This window comes from Pempheris klunzingeri, chromosome 1, assembly GCF_042242105.1.
Source record: "Pempheris klunzingeri isolate RE-2024b chromosome 1, fPemKlu1.hap1, whole genome shotgun sequence".
NCBI classification, from domain to species: domain Eukaryota; kingdom Metazoa; phylum Chordata; class Actinopteri; order Acropomatiformes; family Pempheridae; genus Pempheris; species Pempheris klunzingeri.
The window spans coordinates 34,343,438-34,366,612 of NC_092012.1; the positions used below are offsets into that span (position 1 = coordinate 34,343,438).

Consider the following 23,175-nt stretch of genomic DNA (forward strand, 5'->3'; position numbering starts at 1 on the left):
ACCCACGTCTTTCTCTAACAGGATACTGTTTCCTTTCCAGTGTGCTGGAAATATTCTGAAGGAGATATTCTCTTTGGGAGTCTGCATCCAACCCACATTGCTCTCAGTGACCAAGTGTTGGGTTACAATGTGACCTGACATTGTTTGACAAGCAATCCTTAATCAGGCTGTGATGTTTTCCTCTCAAGCTATTTGACTGGAGCATTGTCAGAGGACAATGGAGAATGCCCTACAGGGTCTGTAAATGAAAGAAAAAGCGCAGCAGAGAGGCTGGTTAAGATAATGTCCTAGAGAGAAATACACTCCTCCTACACATCAAGATGATGATTTTGATAAAGTTTGACTAAACCTGTCATGTGTGGTGAGCATCGTACTCTGACTGAGAGTGAGGCTAGGACAGAAACTCCCCACGAGGATCCTCATTAATGCCACTTTAACACAAAGTTATCTGTGTTTGTGTCCTCTCTGACAACCCAAGGCTATTATATGAAATGTTAAAGAGGTGATTACTGTATAGTTTACAGGAAACATGCCAAAAGCTGATTTTACTCTCTCTCCTTCTCCCTGTTAACTCTCCAGACAACAACAGGCCTCCGTCCTGCCTCTGAAGCATCTTATTCACATTTTAAAGGGTTTTCTACGAATGTTTAACAAATACTGTCGACACCACAGAAACCTTCTACACTCACATCATGTTTACCATGTTGGAAGTTCAGATTATTTGAAGTGTGGTTATCTGAGGTCCTTCTCCTTAGTCAGTGTGCTATCCACATTAGCATGCAGGAGTCCCGACACAGACAGTGATGTACCGCAGTGAATGGGGGCAGCAGGATAACGTATTTTAGACAGTGTAGTGTACTCTTTATGACATGGAACTGAAGCCTCACTAGCTTTCTCTTTGCTCTCTTCAAAGCTTTCCGACTCATTGACAATCAATGGAGTGTGGTAGCTTGAAGAGCATGAAGAGGGAGAAGGGACAATGCAATAGCAATGTAAAGCGGTGAAGATATTGTAAATATAGCACTCACTTAAACTATTGTCCTGCTGCCCCCGTTCACAGATGATACTGACTATTCCTTTAGCATGCTGGATGCCTGATCTACACCAGTGGAAAGCACCTAATTCATGGTTGGTAACACAAGATGCTCAAATATTGAGGCTAAACTCTGCTGCAGTGTGAGTGCAGATACTGTGTGTGTGTGTGTGTGTGTGTTGACAGGTCTGATACAGACGCCTGTCTTGTTCAGGTCAGGGATGCCTGAGTCTGGGCCTGAGATAATGTTAACTGTTCTCAGACTGTCTGCTGTTTGGATAACTCTCTAACCTCACTTGAATTTATCCAGGAAACATGCAGCTGTTTTCCATCCTCTCACTGCTTTACATTCATGCATTTTCCGTCTTTATGTTTGAACGGGACACCTGTCACAAGCACAGCTCCTCTCTGGTGTCATTGTGCTGTTAGTGTTTGATCCACGTCAGCTGTGACACCACAAGACAACTACTACGAAGGCCTTTGAACGCAGCGTGATGATCTCACTCTGTCGTGTCCATTAGACCAGGCTGCTTGTGTTTGGGTTTAAACTTGATGCACTCGGGTTATTGTCGTTTCTTTCAACAATGCTGCCACCTGGATATGCACACACACCGTGAGCACACCTGGAAAAACCTGTAGAGAAACCTGCCGTCTGCCCTCTGATTACTGATTCTAACTGATAAGGAAAGTTCATATTAACCCTCATTTTGGTGTACTGATTTTAAAACCGTGATCATTTGTACACATAAGAACCTGTGAGATCTGTTGGACTGGATCTGTAGAAACTTTTGCAGGTCTTACTTTGACAACAGTGTCTATTTTCAGACACGAGCTCAAAATCCCTCTTGCTCCTTTATTTATGGTTCCAATTTAACTGCTTTTCATTATTTAATTCTTGGCTGCATTTCTTTTCCAGTTGACCTATTTAACATTTGAAGTGCAGTGATGCTTGGGGATGGGAGTCCGGGGTTTGTTGTCACACTTTTTACTCTCATGTGGATCCCTCGTCAACAACACATCTCACAACAGTGGCTCCTACAGCAGAGGGAAGCTGAAGGTCTCTGGTTAAAATGGGGTTCTCTTTAATTCTTATTACTTATTTTAACAGCAAATTATTAACCATCAAAGAAAACCAACCCCATCATGAGGTTAGTTTTCCCTAAACATTTGTTACTTCTAAGTTTTGTAAGTTTGAGACACTAAATCAGTTTTAAAGAAATCATCATCTTTGTAATACTCATTGTTTTTATCTGATTGTTTAAACCATGAATATGAAGTAAGATTATTTATTTGAAGTATTTTCTGTAATAAGACAAAAAATGAAGGAATTTACAGTTTTATTTAAGCCAACTCATTATGAATGTAACACCTAATAGACCTGACAAAGGTTTTATGTCTTTAGCTGGCAGCTGAACTGTAGACCATAATTAAAGATGTTACCTTTTTCATTTAATATCTGATTATTAAATGATTCATCACCTACAAACTTTTATTACAAAAACAACAGTATCATGAGATACTTGACAGAATCTTTGAACCCTTCAGGCCTTATCCTCTCATGTACAGTGTGCACCTCAGGGGGTGTCTTTTAAGTGTCATTATGACAGGGGCCCCTAACTATTCTCTCCCAGAGAGGCGAGAGGAGAGCACTGGGTATCTTTTCATCTCAACTACTTGTTTGTTGCTGTGATTTGGGGGTCAAACAGGAGTCATGGCTGGATTTGACTGACTGCGGATCAGTCATTCCAGATGTTCACAAGTGATACAGATTGTTGCTGTGAAACGGTTCACTCTGAGGTGCAGGAGAAGAGTGGAAATGTCATTTCTGTTTGGTACCATTTAGCAGAAGCCTCCGGCGTTGTGAAGAAAATGGAGCACGCTGCCTTTTGGCTTTCTTGCTTCCCAAACTCATTCAGCTGTGTGCAGACTAAAACCCTGTGATGATCTGTGAATTCATGATGTGAATGTGAGAGTGAGCACTGAATGTATACAGTTCCTGTGTGTTAAGCTCTGCTGACCCTGCCCCCCTTCTTTTCTGCAGTAGAATGATCTAAATTGCTGTTTTACATAATTGTCTTAATAATCTTTGTCTCACTGTGTCGTTCATCCAGATCTGCAGGATAGAAAACACGTCTCACCTGAGCGAGCTGCGAGTGTTGAACCTGGCAGGAAACAGCATCTCCACAGTGGAAAAGCTGCAGGGCCTGGCCTGTTTGACTGAACTCAACCTACAACACAACCGCATCTCTGTTGTGGTGAGGGGCCTCTCTCTCTCTCTCTCTCTCTCTCTCTCTTTATTCACTGCATGCTCACTTTTCTACTCCTTCTTATATATATCCATTTTCAACCGAGTGTCTGCCCTCTCCCTCTGTGGGGTAGAACACAGAACACAAAGTAAAGTAACAGTATACACGTAAAAACTACACTTCCCTTAAATGAGGCCATAGATGGGGAATCTCTTGCTGCTCTGAATCTGCTCCGTCGGCCATGTTGGCTGCTTCACTTTCTTCCATGTCGCTGCTTGTTCTCCCTGAACGGACGTCACATCCAGCAGATGCTGTGCTCTTGGCGGCCGAGGCTCCCTCTCCTTGTCTTGTCTGCTGTGTGTGATTTGCACTGACAGACACACTAAGAGGCCATCTTTTCTGTGTGTTACTGTCCAATACATGCAGGTGGAAATCAGTTTTGATTTTGGGCAGGTGTGCAACGATGCAAAATAAAAAAATAATCGATAAATGATTGATAACTCCCCTCAAATGCATGAAAAACAAAGCAACAAGCCTGTTTTGAAAATGTGAGGAGTCGAAAGCACAGATGTTTGTGTTCAAATGTGTGCGAAAAAAGTAAAAAGCACTAAAATATACACTCATGTGAAGTACAGGTACCTGAAAACGCTACTTAAATGGACGTATTAGCACTGTTGTTACTTCACACCTCTGTGCAGGACACAGCAGATGAGGACTTCAGACTTTGGTTTTGGCTGCTGCCGGACAGGATTTGATTATTTATTTGGAGGCAGCTGTCTGATCTGATCACTTTGTACCGATGCATCACACATGTCGTGGCTCAGTGTTCTGGTCTGGTCCCGGATTGTTAACGCTTCAGCTGCCTTGTGGTTTATAAGGAGGGCTCTCGGCTCAGGTGAGCTGGTGAAGCTCCGGCAGCTGCCGGCGATACATTCACAGTATTTTTTCTGCCTTTTGGTGAGCAAATAAACAAAGTCATGCACCGTGTCAACTGTTCCTCAGAAAAATGTTCCTCGCAGGGTATAAGTGCTTGTGGTGTGCTTTATCTATCATCTTCATGTCATTCCTTTGGACCTGGTCCTGTGGATGGTTACTGTTTCCTCTGTTATGGGATCACGTGGAGCAGTTTTTACTGTCACAAAATAACAAACAGAAATTACATCAATAGGATCTTTGTAAGAAAGTCTGTGGTGAAATGAATCTCAATGGTGTTACCTAGGGAGACGCAGCGCATTGCCCACAACCTCCCACTGACTTTCTGGCGCAATGAAAGAGAAACTGGATATTCTAAACACGGAAATTCACTCCCCTTGGTTTCTATAGTTTTAATCTGATAAACAGAACAGTGCATGCCAAAACAGGCCCCTTCATTTCTATGCAAATCCCCCAAACCCTTTCCTGCTTTCTGGGGTAGAAAATACGGAACCCTGCATTGTGTCGTGTTGAGCCGTTTCCTGTCACTCTCGCAGTCCTGTGCCTGCAAGTTCTGATCAAGAACCACTTCCAGTCCTAATTATCGGATGTAATATTTTTTATTTGATAACACCGGAGAGGAAAAATGCTTCCCCTCAGCAGATTCTCCAGCCTCTGTCATTAGCAGCGGCTGCTGCCAAGTGCTTGAAACAAGTAAATCACCATCCTCCAGGTGTCCAGGTTCCTCTTTCATTCAAGGCAGGTGAAAAGTGGAATTCTGGACTGGAATAATGCTGCGAGAGACTCATAATAAGTTAGTTTAATATTTCCTTATCTGTTATCTGTATTATCTTTAAATAGATATGTAATGTAGGCTTACACTTCGACACATCTAGACTGTATTAGTATTTAGGTTGTCCTTCCCTGCATCTAAACACATGGGTATTTGACCTGACCTGTTCTCTTCCAGTAAGTTCTACTGTGGTTGTTTTTCATACCCTCTAACGGTTGTTATCCACCTTTTTATTCACAGTTGTAACCACAAAATAACTGCATAAATCCATGACAAGTGAGACTTTGTTTCCCTCTAAAGCTTTAACCTCAATAACTGGTAACTCAGATTCAACATGCAGCCATTTCAGAAAACCTCTGCTGTTGACACTTGCTCTCAGGTGGGTCTTTCCACTGAGAGATCCTGCGACTGTCAGTAAGTGATGCATTTTAAATTTTTGGCAGAAGGAACAGCGATTTGTTTGGAAGAGCTGGGTAGTCATGAGCGCTGATAAAACAGACAGCAGAAAGGCATCAGCCAGAGGCAGAATGGCTTTATGGATTAGCAGGAGTTGTTTTTTCCAATGCTCTTGTCTTCTTGTGGGGCCAGTAGTGAGTCAAGCATGACTTCAGATGAAAACGTAAAAAATCTCCAATACTGTTTGGTTTCTGTCGTAGATTAGTCATCCTTAGTCAGTGTGTGTGAGTGTGTGTGTGTGTGGGGGGGTCATAACTTCATCACATCTCTTCAATCCACAATTTTCCCTCTGCTCATTACATTACATAAGTCTATTTTACCTTTTATACATCTGCAACTTAGAGGATCTAATAAATTGGCATGCTGCCTCAGAGGGCTGTGCAGTGAATAATTGAACTCCTCAGAATGTAAAGCAAAGCAAGCTAACTTTTTTCACTGCACCTCTTTGAGGTAACAATGCAAAAAGCCTTAGTGTGTGTAGGTGTGCTGTTCAGGTGTATAATTCACATCGTCTGGTCCTCTAGCACACAATACCTGAGGCCAGCTGTGTGTCAGCAGAGCTCACACCTCAAGTCCGTGCTATTCAAAGAGCAGCCACGAAACCCAGCAGCTCACAATGCTTGAAACCCCCTCAGCACCCACGTGCACCTGTGTGTTTGTCTGAGCAGCTTTCACGCTCCTCTGTGGAGTGTTTTTGCGTGCAGCAGAGACAGCGGTGATGAGAGGTCGCTCTGTGTTTGTGGAGTAACGCCTCTGCCAGAGCTCGGCACGAGTGTGAAAACTGAAGACATGCAAACTGTCAGTGAGGAGAGGGTGGAGCCGCGATGAGGTGAAGGCACGGGCACACAGGCACATAAATACACGCCCGCAGGCATTTTGGTGCACACACACACACACACAGACAGCAACACAGCTGTACCCAACTTCACATCAGACCCTGTCACCCTATTGGTTCTAGTCAATCGGGTTTCTTGAAAGAGACCACATTGGTGGACGATTGTTATGCGCCACATCAGCTCAGTGATGACATCATCCTGTCTGAGAGAGGGCTGCTATATTTAGTCTCAGACGGCGTGCAGTGGCTGACGCTTCGCCAGCATCCACAGAGGGACGGGCACAGGCAGAGACTCAGGGAGTGTGGTGGAGGGTCAGACTGAGCTAGCACTGGATAGCATGACTTGCAGCTTTTTAAAAGCAGTAAAGAACAGAGCACGCCCCTGTATTCATGAGGAGCACTGTAGAGCAGTACACAGCCAATATCACAGAAATCCCAGCATTCCTTGTCTTCATGCAAATAATGTATTTATTCAGAATACATCCTCATAACGTCCTCATAAAACTCATAATTAGCGGCTCCGCAGATCAGAAGCGTTTTTGTTTTACCACCAGGGAGCCTTTAACCAGGGCTCATTCGCTTTTTAGATGATTTGAAGTAAAATAAGTCGGAGAGAGCCTTATTAATTCGATTAGGCCTAAAATGCTGGAAAAGCTTGAAGATGCACCTTGAAAATGCTTGAGAATCAGTCACTCATGTACCTGGTGTGGCTTTATGCTGGGAAAACAACTAATGCCTGTATTAAAACACATTGTAATATTGCAAAGTAACCCCCCCCCCAGCCTTATCAGTTATTAAGCGCACAGGTAGCACCTTTTCTTAGCCTCTTTTTGGTGCTGTGTGGCTTCTTTGCTCATAGGACACCAGTTGCCTACTACTTTAAATGACTCTCACCATGAGAAAGTGGAGGCATGTGTAGTCAATGTTTGCTTTGCTGGTGGTTATTTGTGTGAGTTTTGATTTGGGCTGGATGTCGGAACTTGATACCTTTTTGAAGTTTTAATGCGACGTGTGATTGGCCGGTTCAGTTATATTACACACCTGTGTCGCCTGATATGAACAGATACTTACATCAAATGGCTCAGATGTAATAATACCAAGCTACTGAGTTCTGCCTGCTAAATATCCACTGAAGATTTGCAGGTTGAAATCATTTCATTCTATTGACTCCATAGATAAAGCATCAAACAATTCAACACAACAGCCACTCAGACACTGCAGGCTCTCTCTAGCAGTGCTCCTGATGTGGCGTCCTGTGCTGTAGTGAGAATGAAACAAGGACGAGTAACTGTGTGCTATATTTATAAGGCTGTGTAGATGGGAGTTGCAGGAATTTTCTAAATGATGAGACTGTGTGCTGCATTGCTGTGCTGATCTCTGCAGGCGAGATAGCACAGCCTCGCTGCTTGGCTGGTCCCTCATTGGAGCAGAGACTGGCAACAGTTCTGGAGGAGGCTGCGAGGCGGTGGCTGCAATATGGGCGGATGCTGACGCAGCTCGTCAGACTGCTGCTGGGAGTGTCCTCTCAGCTTCCAGCATGTGCAGCGCCAGCCATCCTCTCACACACACAGCACAGACACTGACACTACTGACTGTGATTTCCTCCCACACTGCCATCTAATTAGCTTAAATCGCGGTGGTTGTGACTTTGCCTACGTCCCTGTGTGTCCTCCTCTGCTTGCCAGCTGGCCAGCTGCTTCTCCTCACCCCACCCCCTCACTAAATTCTGCATTGATTTTGATGCTGATTCCTGCCTGATGAAGAATCAACCCCCATCTTGGTCAGTTTCCGCAGAATCTACCGCAGCTATTGTTCTTGTGTGACGAGGTACAGCAGCCAGCTGCTCAGACTGTGTGTGACAGGATGTATACGTGTTCCAGTGAGCATTTCAAGTTAGCTTCCTGCAGCAGGGGATCTCTGCATTAGCGCAGCACACACTCCGCTCTCTCCCCTCCCCCTTTCCTCCTCATGCTCTCCCTCTCCCTCTCTCTCTCTCTCCTCCCCCTCCTCTCCATGTGCAGACAAGGCAGCGTGCTGTATATGTGTGTGCGTATGTGTGTGTGTGTGCATGCGCAGGGTGGATGAGGATGCTGTATGCTGGAGCCGAGAGCTGCAAGGTGACTGAGGGAATGGAGAGGGATACAGAGCTCTGACGGCAGTGACGATGCAGTGGCCTCTTCCTGAGCACCTTCTCCTCTTCACATCCCTCCATCTCTCTCTCTTCCCTCTCTCTCTTTCTCTTTCTCTTTCTAGACTGAGGTGGACCGCCTGCCCTGCTTGCAGCGCCTCTTTCTCAGCTGCAACAACATCACCAGGTAAGAGCTTGTACCGCTTAACTCCCTCCTCCCCGCAGGGCAGGGACAGGGACAGGGACAGCGGCTGGACAGCTCCACGTCCACTCCCTTGGCTCTTGGCAGGGCCTGGCCAACACGCTGCAGGCTGAATGCACACACACACACACACACACACACAAATACAGGTCTGCTGTGGTGGGCAGTTTTCGTAACCTAGAACACAGCAACCTGGATTTGTTCTTGTTAGTAATTAGCATGCTGTTATTTAAGCTAATACTTTAAGGTTATTCAGAAGTGAATTTCACTCACCTCTGGGGAAAATTCATGACAGATTTGAAGGTTGAGTGAATCCAGCATTGCTAGGTAAAGGTGTGCACAATGACTGAGAGGTGTGTTTCGTTGCTTAGTGCAAATGTCAACCTGCTTTACACACTTTTTTCCAATATCTGTAGCCTGTCATAGAGTTAACTTATCAAAAGCAGCACAGCCCCCTCACTGTGGATGCTTCTTTTTGTTTGCCTGGAGGAGGTGCCTGTATGTGGGGTTCAGGGTGGGACAGTGTTCAGTTGGCCTCCTTTACTACACAGTGGTCACCTTGTGCTGTGATGGATGTGGCCTGACGTCTAAAGCCAGCCACGCTGCTCTAGTGTCTGTGTGAGTCTGTATCAGACTGACAGGCTGTCACAGACAGAATCGTGACGAAGAAATAGGCAGCAAATAATCAGGTTAAACTGCTATTGTGTCATGAACTGACACTGTACTCTAAGCACAGCGTGGCTATTCAACTAATTCCCATAACATGTATCCTTCTTGATATTCTTATTATTACTATTATGACCTTTTGGTAAAAGCCTTTTAATTGAAACTACTCTTTTGAGTGGATGGTCACCATGGCAGTGTAGGAGCTGGGTGTGTGCACCTTTTGAAACTGTTGGGGCTGATAGGAGAACTGTTGTGCTCTGTTGCTAGGTAGAGAGACAGCACACACTCGTCTATGTGGTGCAGTGAGTTTGCCCAGTGGAGGATGTTGGAGCAAAAAAAAATCCCACACTAGTCTTTGCAATTAGTATTTCTCTTATCATAATATTGCATTTTTTGACTTTAGCTACTTTAGCTTCAACTTAGACGCCTTATCAAACCAGAGCAAAGCCGACCTGATAACGAGAAGTGAGTAAAGAAGAAAGAAAGAAGAAAAAGGTGCAAGGATTGTAGCGCTTGATCAATTTGGAAACTACACAGTTTTCAGCCACACCCCACCCTGCACGCACAGCGCACAAATACATCTGGTACCCACTTCTCACTGAACCTTTGACAGCATCCAGGCACAGGTGCATGTAGATGCTTCATTGCTGTGACTGAGCGGTTTAATCATAGTAACAGTACCCAAGAGGCCGGCATTGGTCATTGTAATTATGATTGCAACAATTACAGAAGATGCACGAGTGGCAGTCAAGCAGCAGTGGGAACTCTCAACTCTCAACAATCACTGTGAAAAACGTCCTCTTCATCATTTCTAGAATATAACTGTGTCTATTATAGGTAATTATATGACATCAAGCAAAGTATTGGTAATTAATAACCAATAAAATGCCCTTGGTTACTGGTTACTGCATGTGTTAGGCTGATGATAGTGTCAGACCTATAGTATCTCCACTCTATGTTCCAGTGCAGAGGAGGTCTAGCTGTGCCCACTTTCACTCAGACATGAGAGAAAGTAATACTCTGACCACATGAATGGTGACGTTTGGTCAGAGCACCAACTCTACTTTAGTAGTTCATCAGAGGTTAATTATTTGACCCTGTTTTGCATCCAAAGACACCTCTGGCCAGGATCAGGCACAGTGCGGTGTAGTAGGTTCATGAATATTTCCAGGCATATTAATCATCAAGGTTATTATCACGATTGAGCAATGATAGAACCTCCACTGCCTTACATAGCATGACTGGGCTTTCTCATGTCTCCCTTCGCCACAGGGTGATATTAACAGTGTAGCGGGTTTCTCTCTCTTCATTGCCCCCTGAGTAATGTCAGGCTGCCAGTGCGCCTGCTAAATTACCCGTTTTTCATGTCTTTTTCTTTTTTTAGCTTGGCTCCATCCTGTCAATACAAGCCTAGATTAAAAAGACTCACAGCACAGATGGGGGAAGTTGTCTTGTTTGACTTACCCGCTGGATGACTCAGGTTTTCCAATACTTAGTTAGGCCATCATGCCTCTGTATCACTGTAAAGCAAGTGTTTGTGTACATTTAACCCTGTTGTCCTTTCTTTGTGTCTAGTTTCGATCAGCTAGCCTGCCTCGGAGAGTCGCGCTCCCTTTCTGAGCTCACGCTGGATGGGAATCCTGTAGCCCTGGAGACATGGTACAAGCAGGCCGTCCTGCGCTGTGTGCTTCATCTGAGACAGCTGGACATGAAGCGCATCACAGTAAGGCCCAGCTCTTTAACTCCGATCACTCTGTGTGTTTATGAGTGGAAGTCATAGCTGTGGTCATTAGCTTTTTGAAACGTACTGTATTCAGATAATCTTTATTCTGACGCATTCAGAACATCATGGGGCAGCTTTTATCATACCATATTTCGATTATCAAACATATTAAACAGCACAGAGGATGGTTTTGACAAACGTAAAGCCACGTGACAGCTCACAATTGTGCAGGATGTCATGTTTCCATCAGACATCCATGTTGAGCTAGTGGCCCAAACCTTTATCTAGCTGAGCGTATGTTCTTGGTGGTACTGTACATGTTAATTCTTGAGCTTGACTTGACATGAACTTGATTAATGATAAACTTGATGACTTCACTGTTGAAAACAAACTTACGATGCACCCACATGGGTGGCCTCCCATTCACTGTCAATGGGCCATCTCCAAGCTCCTGTATGTCCTGACGATGCCTTGCCCATTAGGCTTTGTTCTCTGACTTTGGTGTAGCATTCATCATGTTCTCAGCTACGTATCAGAGGCAATGTGCATCAGTGACTGAGCCAGGACTATAAGCTAAGCATTTATAATACTCATAATGTATATCCAGTCTAACAAAGCAATGATTACTCTCATGATTATAGGCCATGAAGTCACTGTGTTTGTATAGCATGCCAGCAATGTGCTGCAGTCAAACATCAGCCTGCTTTTAGAGGCTGTGAAGCAGGGAGCACCCAGGTCTGAGCATGTACTTTAAAGGAATCTGTGAGTACCACACACCTTGCCCTCAGAACATACTGCTGATAGGCTGAAAAAAACCCTCCATTTTCAACAATTTTCATGTTTTCACTTGAATTTTAAGGTTGATGTGGTCCTTAACAGGTTTGTCAGGTTTCGTGATCCCCAGGGCCCATTAAACCCCTCCCACTAACTACTGTCTGCAGCTGTCAATCAGAAACAGGCACTCGGCTTTACCTCCAGAAAGTTTACTATTGGGAAAGTTTTGATTTGACAACAACATCAGCTTAGACACTGGAGTTTCTTTCTTTTCAAACAGTGTCATGATACTGCTGGAGGCAAACTTCGTAGTAGCCGCTGAACATCTAGATTTTCCTCTGACTGATTTGGAAATAAACGTGCCCCCAGTGCACTGTGCTGTCAGTAGGAGTCAGATTATCTGAGATGAAATCTATGCCTGACTGCTGACAGATTATTACATTATACTGCAAATGAGGAGATACAGTACTACTGTTCTGCTTGGGGCTAAATTAATAAATGCTGCTTCTCTGTTTCCTGTGGGGATAAATGTGCCAGAACTGTTGGGATTATTTAAAAAAACTAAATAACAGACAGAAGGCTGGAGCTGTCTCTGACTAAAGATATTATCATTTGGCCACGAGTCATTATATTTTATTGACTAATTAAACGTTTGATCCCGTTCTGATTGTAATATTTACCTATAAATACAGACAGCTATTATGTGTGTGTGGGAACATTTGCAGGAAATAACTAAACTAAATGTTTTAAAATGTGATTAAACTGGAAACATTGCAGTTGACTGAATAATCAACCTGATAGACGATGTGGCTGCTGCCCAAATAAAGACATTGATATAGCTAAAAACAATCAATAACGATATTGAATATCACAGAATAGCTAATGCACTTTTGGCCATTTTTCCCATAAGACGCTGTTGGTCTCAGAATTAATTTAAAGCAGCGACGTATAGGCCGGGAGTCCTGATCTGTGTCCACTGACGTCTGTGCCTTCACACCAGTGACGCTAGCTTTCTGCCTCTATTGATCAGAGTGAGGCAGCGTCACACACAACTGAATATCCCCCAGCTCCCGGCTGGCACATGCACAGTGTGTTGGCAGCATTGCATTCTGGGAGTTTTGGCTTTCCCCAACAGCTGGGCTCAGTTGATCCGAGACTGAAAATCAGACAGATAATCCGGTGATGCAGCCGGCTGGTGTGAGAGTCCCCGCCATCCTCCACAGTGGTCCAGTCCCGGCGTAGAGAGCTGTCTTTCTGCCGGTGTCTTTTGTGTTTCCCCTCTCTCTTGAATAATTCAGAACTCATGAATGGAGCGGCACTCTGATTGCACAAGCTATCTTTTTCAGGACGAGGATCGGCGCATGGCTGGTGTACAGGCTCGAAAAGAGGAGGAGAAGAAGAGGGAGAGTCACAAGCAGACCATTCATAAGGTACAACTTTGATTTGATTTGCTCCTGTTGTCTTTGTCTGCCTGGATTTAGTGCTTAATCATACAGGCAGTACATAATGACGGCCTGCGTCTAGACTAACAAGTGTCCTCTGAGCACTCTGGTTCACACGCTGGGTGTTGTATGGTCAGTTTTTCTTGTTAGGTAGAAGATCATCAGCTACAAGGGCTCACAGTGCTGCATACTGTAGTGCTCTAAATCCACCACAGTCTATATTCCTGATATGATGTGATAAACAGTATATCATCCATCAGCTGAATGTTCCACCTTATACACAGTATTAACCCACATCAGGTCGTTATAATTACAGGATCCAGGTTAAAGTGTATTTGGACAATAACCACCCTCTTTGGCCTCTTTCCATTTTAATCAGCTTACCCATCAAAACATATTTGACGATTAAAAGCTCCAATATATTTAGGTCATGCTCAGGATATGCTGCAAGGTTTCTCCACCTTTTCTCCTTCCCTTTACGTCTCATCTAACGTATGCGTCATGTGAGTGTTTATTTATAGCTTAGTAGACCAATAAAAACTCTTTTTGGATGCTTACATGGACTTTTCAAATGTATCCACACCAGTACTACACCACAGCAAGTGCCCTTTGGTACTGCATGTGAATCAGACTTTATTCCTTGAAATGGTCTTACAGGGGAATCTGTTTTTCAGTGTGTGTGTGTGTGTGTGTGTGTGTGAGAGAGAGAGAAAGTGTATATCGATGTGCTCCTGCTGTGTCTGCGCTGCAGTGGTGACTCTTGCTGAGAGATGGTCTCTGTGCAGAACACATTGTCTCTCAGTAACCTAACTCCTGCTAATCCCCGGCGTTGAGAAAATGTTATATTGAATGCAGCAGCCAGGAGTTCGTGAGGGTGAAGGATTCACGGTGAATTGATACTGACTCACCCCTGCATCGGGGAGTGGCACATTCCATAACTGAGCATATCGAAACTCCAGCTTGGCCAGGGAAGAACAAGTGAGACACAGCACAGGAGCAGAAATCTCCTCTCTTGCAGAGAAGTGCCGGATGCACTTAAATCAGAATGCTGCAGTGACAGAAGCAAATTAACTGGACCAACACACACAAATTAACTGGACCGACACGCACGGTTACAGTTTCAGATCTAAGTTTGCCTCTGATTATATCAAGTTAGACAGAGCGCTTCCATTAGCTCGATGTACGCCCCCTGTGTGCTGCTCCAGAGAGCTGTCACTTGAAACCGTCTCTGTCCTCTGTTTGTGTGTGTGGTAACGAAGGAGAAGCGGCGTCTGGCTATCCGTAATGCAGCGCAGCAGTGGGAGGGCGTCAGGGCCTGCCTGGAGCTGCCACCAACCAACGGTGCTAAAGAAGACGTTAGTCCAGAGAACAGCCCCGCCCACAGCCCCGCCCAGACCAATGGCCTGGCTCAGGAGCCTTCTCCAGATGAACCCAGGTACGGCCCACGTCGGCAGAACACGAGGTCACCTTTTAGGGCTCATCTGTAGAGCTAAGAGAGTCACTGGCTGGTGAGATACTTGTGCTTTGTGTGACTTGTGGTTCCAGTAGTGCAACAGTCATTCATGGCCCCCAGATGATAAATCCTACTGGCTTTTTAATGATCCCAAATATCTGAAAAACTGCACTAGGTGTGTTTAGTGTCCACATTGTACACAGGAACATTAGACCTAACCTATTATTAACCTAAATTCAAATGTTGTGGTTCACACAGGCAAAAAGAAAGAAGGAACACCAGGTGCTCACAGTTGTTATCTCATTTTTTTTGCATGATAAACTTAATAATTGCTGTTCTTGAATGATGCAGTTGTCTCTAATCCTGTTCTGTGTGTTTGTAATTAGTAAGCAGAGAGTCTGTGAAATTCCTTCTTATGTTTGTGATTCATCTGAAGTCAAACTTGATTTGGACTGTAAACCTCTCTAATCTGAACCTGACTCCTTCATCTGGGAGGGTTCTGCTAGAAGTGTTTGCTCTGATGATGAGTTTTATTATCCCTCCGCAGATGTGGATGGAGGTATTATGGTTATCCATACGTCCATCTGTCCCATTCTACTGAATGAGATATCTCAGGAAGGCTTTTGGTGTTCAAATGTCACTGTGACCTTTTTAGCCATAACTCAAGAACTCAGACGCTAATTATGTCAACATGTCAAACAAATCTAAGTCTAATAGGATAAGATTATGACATTTTACATCCAAAAGGTCAAAGGTCATTTTAGGATACTGAGTTGGTGACTCTAATCCAACTTGACTGGTTGACGTTCAGGCAGTAACTCCACCTTCTGTGTGTTTTTTGTCTGTCATCAGACGGGTAAGCCCGGGTTCAGGACCAGAGCGACCGTCAGGGGGAACGGAGAACAGACTCCGCACCAACAGCCGTCCAAACAGCCCACGAGATCCAAAGTAAGACAAACGTGTGTGTGTGTGTGTGTGTGTGTGTGTGTGTGTGTGTGTGTGTGTGTGTGTGTTAAAAATAGTCTGCCACACAGTATATTCGTCCTGTTGTAAAGTAAAAAAATATATTATTGATTTCTTGTAACACTTATCTTGATCGCTGTTGTGTCATTAATTTGTTTTACATAATCATTTAAAAAGATATAATTTTTCAACAGCTTCCATGTAATGCAACCCAGTGACTCCAGATCAATACCAGAAATGATTACTACCCAGGGCAGATAGGATTTTTGTACTAATTATTTGTAAACACTTTTATTGAAAATGCATCTTTTATTTCAACAGCTTCCATGTAATGTGAGGCAGTGACTCTAAAGACCTAAAAGCCTGTATAAAGACGTTTATCCTGTTTGTCCAAGTGTTGAAATAATCTATTGATTCAGAATCACCATGTCACATTACCTGGACATTTTATTATTGGTCCCCTGGTCAATAGATTAGTGACATCATTGACACTGATCAGTAACTTTGTGAGACCCAAAGTGATGATTAAGTAAAGGACCAGTTCAGACAGATTGCATAAACTTCTTCCCTCGTAGCATTTAACAGATAACAGATTGAGATATCCACCATTGTAACTCCTCTGTTGTATCAGAAGAATGGAATTTCCCCTAAGGCGATTTTACATGAAGTAACACTAAAAAAGGGTGTACAGACAGACAGACAGACAGACAGACACTCTCACATACACACACACGTGCAGAGAGACCGTCCTGATTTGGTCCCTGCAGCAGCTGGTGCATCAACCCCTTCCTGAAATATTCTTTAGTGACCCCTTTACTTACTCTGAGGGGGTGGGAGGGGGGATCTGTGAGCTCTCTGGTAAAATCAGTGCCTGCATGTCTAAGATGTCTGAGGACAGTTTTCTTCTTCCACTGTTTATGACATGATGCTGGACGTGCTCTAAATCAACAGACCGTGCTGCTCTCATATGCTCTCCTACACAGATTGAGGTGCAGGTCTGGATGAGTTATGAGGGGGAGGCTGAGATAAAAGTGGGGGCTGTGTCAAGGGCTATTATTACATGTTTCAAAGCAACGTTTTCCTTCCTGCTGCAGGATATGAAAATGGCCCCGAAGCGCAATCCCTCAAAAGCCATGGCTCTCCTTTACAGGATCCATTATAGCTGCAGTCATGTGGTTTAACAGGTTGTGGTGACGAACAGGACTCACTCCATTCAGTCTGCCACTCTCTTCTGAGGTGGACGTTTTGCTTGCACTGAATGACAAAACAACAACTTTACCAACCCTGAAACCACCAGTAACATGACAGAGAAACAACATATGTGGCTCGAGGGTGAAAGGGGAGAATCCTCAAAGTACCTGTGTGCATCTTTAGTAGGCGGGAAGTTTAAACGTCGTTTGGTGTGTGGGTTTATTGAAGAGTTATAATGCCTGCACAGTGGAGCCCAGATGACCTCGGATAGCTGCTGAAGTACTAGATGCTGAAAAAAATTAAAGCGTCCTCCACAGTGTAGAGCGTGAAGCGGCAGATGATGGATGAACTGTTTTTGAGGCCTGTGAATCAACACTCTTGCCTCACTGGTGCATGACGTCACGGACTATCGGGTCCTCGGGGGTGTGAATTCCCAGGAAATCCAAACAGCAGGAGGAGGTTTATTCTCTTGCACCCTGACGAGACGCTGCATGGTTTATTAGAGCTCATCCATAATCCTGCTACTCCAGGACAGGTTCTTGGTTTCTCATTTAGGTCAGGGTCTGGACCTGGCACATCCACACATCTGGATCTGCTCAGGGGGCAGTCTGGGCAGCGTGTGTGTGCATGTGTGTGAGAGACAACTTGAACACATCTTTAATTAGAACAATGTTTCTGACTATTGGAGAAAAAATGTGTTCAGTTCAGTTTTTTTTGGTAGATTTTGGTATAAACTGCAAGAAAACTGCTTATGAACATTCTTATTCGATATATTGGTTATTTTATTCACTATTTTATTGTGTTTATGTTGTAAAATCCTCTCTTCTATATATCTTATTGATTATTATCATAGTCTAAGTTTGTCATATTGTCAGCCTGTCGGTCACCTGATTTAATTGACTGATTGATCTATTGAGGGATTGTAAAGTGAGACCAACAGGGTTAAAGCTTTATTTATTAAATGTATATTAAAAGATTGATCTCAAGATTTTATGAATCGTTATGGGATCATTCAAATGAAGATCGATTTGAGAAGGAAAACTGATTTTATTTGACACAAATGAACCTTTTTCTTATGAAGGGATCTGCTGTGGGGATCTATGTTATCTTCAATACAACATGTTTGTCTCTGCAATTGTTTGCATTGTTGCCAAAGATGCCCCCACTGTTCAGAGACTGAGAGAGAAACACATTTTCCACTAATCAATGTTATGTATCACAAAGCAGGTAAAAAAAGACTGCTTCAGAATACACTTAAGTGAGATTGATACGATGAAGATGATGATGAAGATGGCGTGTCTCTGGTTGTCATTAGCAGCTAAAGTTTGGTAAGAAATCAGAACGAGGTTGAAGTGGATGTTGAAAGCACATTAAACACGATGGTGTCCCTGTTACTGTCACTGCTTGTTCCAGTGTGAGCGCTTTGAGAGGAGGGAGTGTTCCTTTGGATGGAAAGGCCTTTGTGATATTCATACATTCGTTTCATTAAGAGTCGTGCTGAGCTCCTGAACAGGTGGTCTTTGAGGCACATAGATCAATGTGTCATCTTCACAATGGTGAGAAAGAAACTAACGAAATGAAACCTGAAATCCCGAAGCACCACATGGAAAGTGTGTAGAAACACAACGGTCCGCAGCACCCAGTGAGCCTCCCAGCTGCACCGCAGAGACACTTTAACCACTCGTTTTCACTTTTTAATGGTGATAATGCTCTTTTGAAATGACAGCTCAGAGAGTGATGTTTCATACGCAGCGTCACCACCACCCAGTCTGTAGTGAATTGGAGACATGTGTATCTTACAAACATGTCTTTGGGGGGATTAAATTGCTGAGAGATGACTGATGTTCCTTTTAAAACTCCTGCAGGATTAAGTGAGATGGGCCTAATTGAATTAGATCCAGAGTCTAATAGACCAGAGCAGGATCTATGTAACTGAGACAGATTCTTTATTCAGTCTTCCTCGCCTTGTTCTCTTCTTCTTCTTCTTCTTCTCCCCGGTGTTAGTCGCTGGGTTCATGTCAGAAGGGGATTCGGGGCCACCTGGCAGCCTTTCAGCTGTGGTTATGGGGGAACAAAACGTGGCGCAGTGCAGTGTGTGTGTTAGTGGCTCACTTCCAGGTGCACAGAAGTTGTTCTCATTCTTTATGTGACTTATCTACATGTTACGCTCCATCTCCCACTCCTCCTGATTTACTGCCTTTGGCGATCCTACATCTCGGAGGCGTGGCGTATCCCCACGATTAAACTGCCTTTCAGTGTCTGGAGCCGCCCCGTCTTTTGCTGGCCAAGTCCCATGTTTCTGTGCTCGCAACAGGACGTATTTGGACTTTATTTTTTGTTTCTAAGAGTTTCTATTGACAGTTTTTCCTCTCTGTATGCATCTTTATACAAGCCTTCTCAAGAGGAAGCAACTTCCTGAGACATAAAAAGTCATCAGAGAATAAGTGTTCCTACAGGCCACGCAGAGCGAGAAAAGAAAGGGGAGAAGGGTTGCATTACATTAACAAGCCTTAAATGTAATAAGTTACTATTTACTACATGATCAAACATGTAACATGTGGTCCTCCAGGCCCCTTATCACAGTCCTTTAACAGGCAGGCTGCTGTTCCTTGTTCAGTAAGTCCATCTGAATCCCCAGAGAAGCAGCCTGGGTCACCGTCCTTCCACTTTAATAGAATTAGTCTTTAGTGGAGAAGCAACCCAATGTCCACACCCTGTCAGTGGTGTCAACACCTCTGTCTGGCTTTTGGTTCAAAAACAGTCCCGAAGCAGCATGAATGTTGGTGTCTGTCGTCTTTGACTTTTGACTCTGAGACTTTGCAACTTTAACATTTCTTAACTACTTATAAATATTAAACCTACTTAGTCACAGCTCCTTCTGTTTGACTACCCACTTCATTATCTGGAAGAATACAGTCATCTTAGTGGCACTCATCGCAAGGATCCATTTATTTTAAGGCCTTTTCACATCTGTCAGATTGCCCACGTCAGCTCTGGGAGTTCTGGCAATAGTTTCAATGGGGGAAAAGCTTTCTATTCTTTCAGGGGATTTTGCAGTCGGAGTTGGTGGTCGGAGTGTGACTGCCACACCATATCTCTTAAAATAAATGAATTAATAATGATAATAAGAAATAATATGGCTCACCCCCATGACATCAAGAATGGCTTTCAGACAGGGTGCATTGAGGAATCATGTAAACGTGATGTGTCTGGATAGAAATACAGTGTGATATTCACCAGTCACTGGTTTATCAGATTTGATGATGGTTTATGCTGTATTACCCATTATTACAGCGTTAATCCACGTGTTGTGTTCTGTGGCCTTTGTGTGAGGCCGTAGCTCTCCCAAAGGGCATTTAAGACTAACTGAATGTATTAAAACTGACTGAACTACAGCCTCAAAGACGACTTACGTCACACAGTGTACTTACATAGACACGCACACACACACACACACACACAGAACATTTCCCACAGGCCCAACAGCTGTGGTCTAAACTGGTCCTGCACTTTGCCGTCTCCTGAGGCACCTGACCGTTCACCCGTCTTTTACACAAGAATAAATCAGTTAAAGTGACTCGAGGCCAAAGTATCACTCACCAAGAACCTGATGTCAGTGTGGAGTCTCGTTCCTCCTCTGACAACCATCACTGTCTTCACTTTTCTCCTCCCTTGTCTCTCACTCGTGATGACTTTCTTTGTCTTATGTGATAGAAGATCAAATATCTATATAAAAGTAAAGTATAAATAATTGTTGCAGTTCTGATTGACAGTATATCACCGCCAACTAACTGATTTCAATATGATTGGGTTAACTGTTAGAAATACTCTAGGACAAGTTACTACTGCATCTGGATCTAGGACAAAAAATACATTAATGAGAGAAAACTTACAGTCAAACTCTGTCAACATCAGTTTGTGCAGAAGCAGATCTGTGTCTCCATCAGTGGGTTTTTCCTTTAAACGGCCCTCCTCATGTGTTTGGCCAATCAACTGCAGAATACCTGTCATTCTGCAGATGGCCTTTGATAATCCAGTTTAATTCTCCAAATTCTCTTTGCTGCTCAGTTAGGAGAGGAAACTGTCTCTCTGGTTGGAGAGGAGCCGCCTCTGGGGGATCAGTCTCACTGTGCCCACAACAAAGGAGGCCTTTTCAGAGAAGCTTCAGTTACAGTACAGCTTCATTTTGTTTCCCTATGCATGCACCTCTCTGTCTCCACTATGTCCGCTGCCCTTTTTCCATCTCCTTTTCTTTTTCCGCCCCTGAGTCTAACTTCACTTCTCAAACACGCACTCTTTAAAAATCAGTCTCGACAAGAATCTTGGATTAGAGTTCAGTAATCAAAGGATTAGTCTTCTAATCACCATGGCTTTCTGTTTGCGACGAGATTGAGAGGGTGTGAAATATGAATAGGGGTGATTAGTTTGTTGGCGGGCTGAACCCAAAATGATCAGTGCTGAGTAGCGTGCAGCCAGTGGCCATCTGATGCCCTGCTATGCTGAAAAGTCCCCTGAGTGTCAGCAGACCCAGAGGGCTGAGCACATGGGTTCAGGCAGGGAGATTATGTCTCCTTGAGACTCGCCCAGATTCTCCACTCTCACGACTCTCTTATCAGGGGAGGGCACTTCAGCTGTCGTATAGGAGAATGGAGAGCAATTAGGAAAGACAAATAGGACATTGACTAGACCACTGAGTGTTCTGTAGCGACGCTGCTCTTTCCTTCTGTCGGAGCAACGCCTGATTTTTCAAACAAATGTAATCACTGCAAGCACGTTTGGCTCATAGATATTCTTCAGGTTTCACATGGCAACACATTCTGTGCATTCAGCATTTCTGGACTGATTAACAAAGAGTGTTTTTGTCTGTGTGTGTGTGTGTGTGTGTGTGTGTGGATGCTACGCAGGCTGGTGGAGGCAGGGAGCGGCAGCGTTCAGAGCTTGTCCCTCTCTGACAGTCACCTGGCGGAGCTGGATGGAGACACCCTGCGTTTGTTCGGACTCGGAGCCCTGGAGGCCCTGGAGAGGGGCTGGGGAGTTCAAACTGCTGGTGCTGTCACTGTAATAACCTTCCGCTACATCAACTTTGACGCCATTGTACCAACACTGCCGCGAATAAGGGTCAAGTTCCCCAATCTATCGGTGAGGCCACTATCCACATACCACAATGAGCCATGGGGTAACGTTCACATTAATTCCTCAAGAAGAAAAAGAAATAGAGTTCACATTTTTCCCGGTCATAGCCAAACAGCCTTTGTTCGTCATTACTGTTTGATCCATTTAACCATTTCAAAGGCAACCTTTTTGGGACTAGACTACTACGATGTACAGTTTCTTTTCCAAACTAGTCACACATCACATGACCTCTGCACAATGCTGGAGGTGCTGGATCTCCAGTCGTGGTAATTCTGAGCCTCCCGCACTAAAACATCCATTTCTCCTCAGTAGAAATATTTGTGGCACAGCTACTCCCAACCTAATTTGTCATCATAACTAAACTGTCAGAGTGCTGTGGTGAAGACAGCACCGATTTCTAAGGGAAACAAAAGAGTTCATGCAGTGGCCAATGGTCATGATGGGGACTAAATCTAGTGCCTACAGTACCTCATACAAACAACTTCAGCCTTAGGTCTCCCTGGGGACGGAGAGAGAGAGAGAAGGGTGTGTATGTTGGCAGGGAACTCTTCTTGCCTCCAAACAGAAAAATAAAGAGAAAACATTGGTTTAGTAAGTTAAGTTTTTCTGGTCAGCCTGTCAATGTTCATTTCTTGGACAGTAGCCAACTGTCACACAGTCAAATAATATTCTTTACATTAAATATACATTTTAATATGAGATATTTTCATCCAAATCACTTTACAGTGTCTTGAAAGCAGAAATAAAACTCCACCCCTGTCACGAGCAAATGTACAGCAGCTATAGAGTTCCACCATTTCTGAAACCAGCTTGTTGCTTTGTCTGCAGCACCTGATCTTCTTGGAAACCAACATCAGCCGTCTGCCCCAGCTGGCGGCCCTGGCTCAGGTGAGGCGTCTGGACCAGCTGACCGTCCACCCACAGGGAAACCCGGTGGTCAGTCTGGCTCTGTGGCGCTCCTTCGTCATCTACCGCCTCCACCACTTCAACCTGCAGCGGATCAATGGCCAGGAGGTGAGGACCAGCTGTATGAGGGTGGTGCCTTCGTAAGACATAAACATATGTCTTGTTTATGTTGTGCCAGCTGTTATTTGATGTCTCACCCCAACCAGCACCTGGTAAATGTACTCAGATAAAACACAGTACAGAGTTGCACAACCCATGGCGAAGCTTTACCTCTGTGGTTGGTGTAGAGATACACATGCAGCAGAAGGTGATTGATGAC

General features: G+C 44.2%; 1 protein-coding gene across 1 annotated transcript in view; it reads left to right on the forward strand.

The window, feature by feature from the left end:
• LOC139201710 (leucine-rich repeat-containing protein 49-like) overlaps positions 1-23,175 on the forward strand; it is a 29,466-nt gene that overhangs the window by 2,275 nt on the left and 4,016 nt on the right. Inside the window, exons 3-10 of the mRNA XM_070831108.1 lie at positions 3,145-3,288; positions 8,529-8,590; positions 10,847-10,994; positions 13,115-13,198; positions 14,470-14,645; positions 15,516-15,611; positions 21,722-21,956; positions 22,779-22,964. Of these exons, the coding sequence (XP_070687209.1) occupies positions 3,145-3,288; positions 8,529-8,590; positions 10,847-10,994; positions 13,115-13,198; positions 14,470-14,645; positions 15,516-15,611; positions 21,722-21,956; positions 22,779-22,964 (1,131 nt within the window). The remainder of the gene's footprint in view (positions 1-3,144; positions 3,289-8,528; positions 8,591-10,846; positions 10,995-13,114; positions 13,199-14,469; positions 14,646-15,515; positions 15,612-21,721; positions 21,957-22,778; positions 22,965-23,175) is intronic.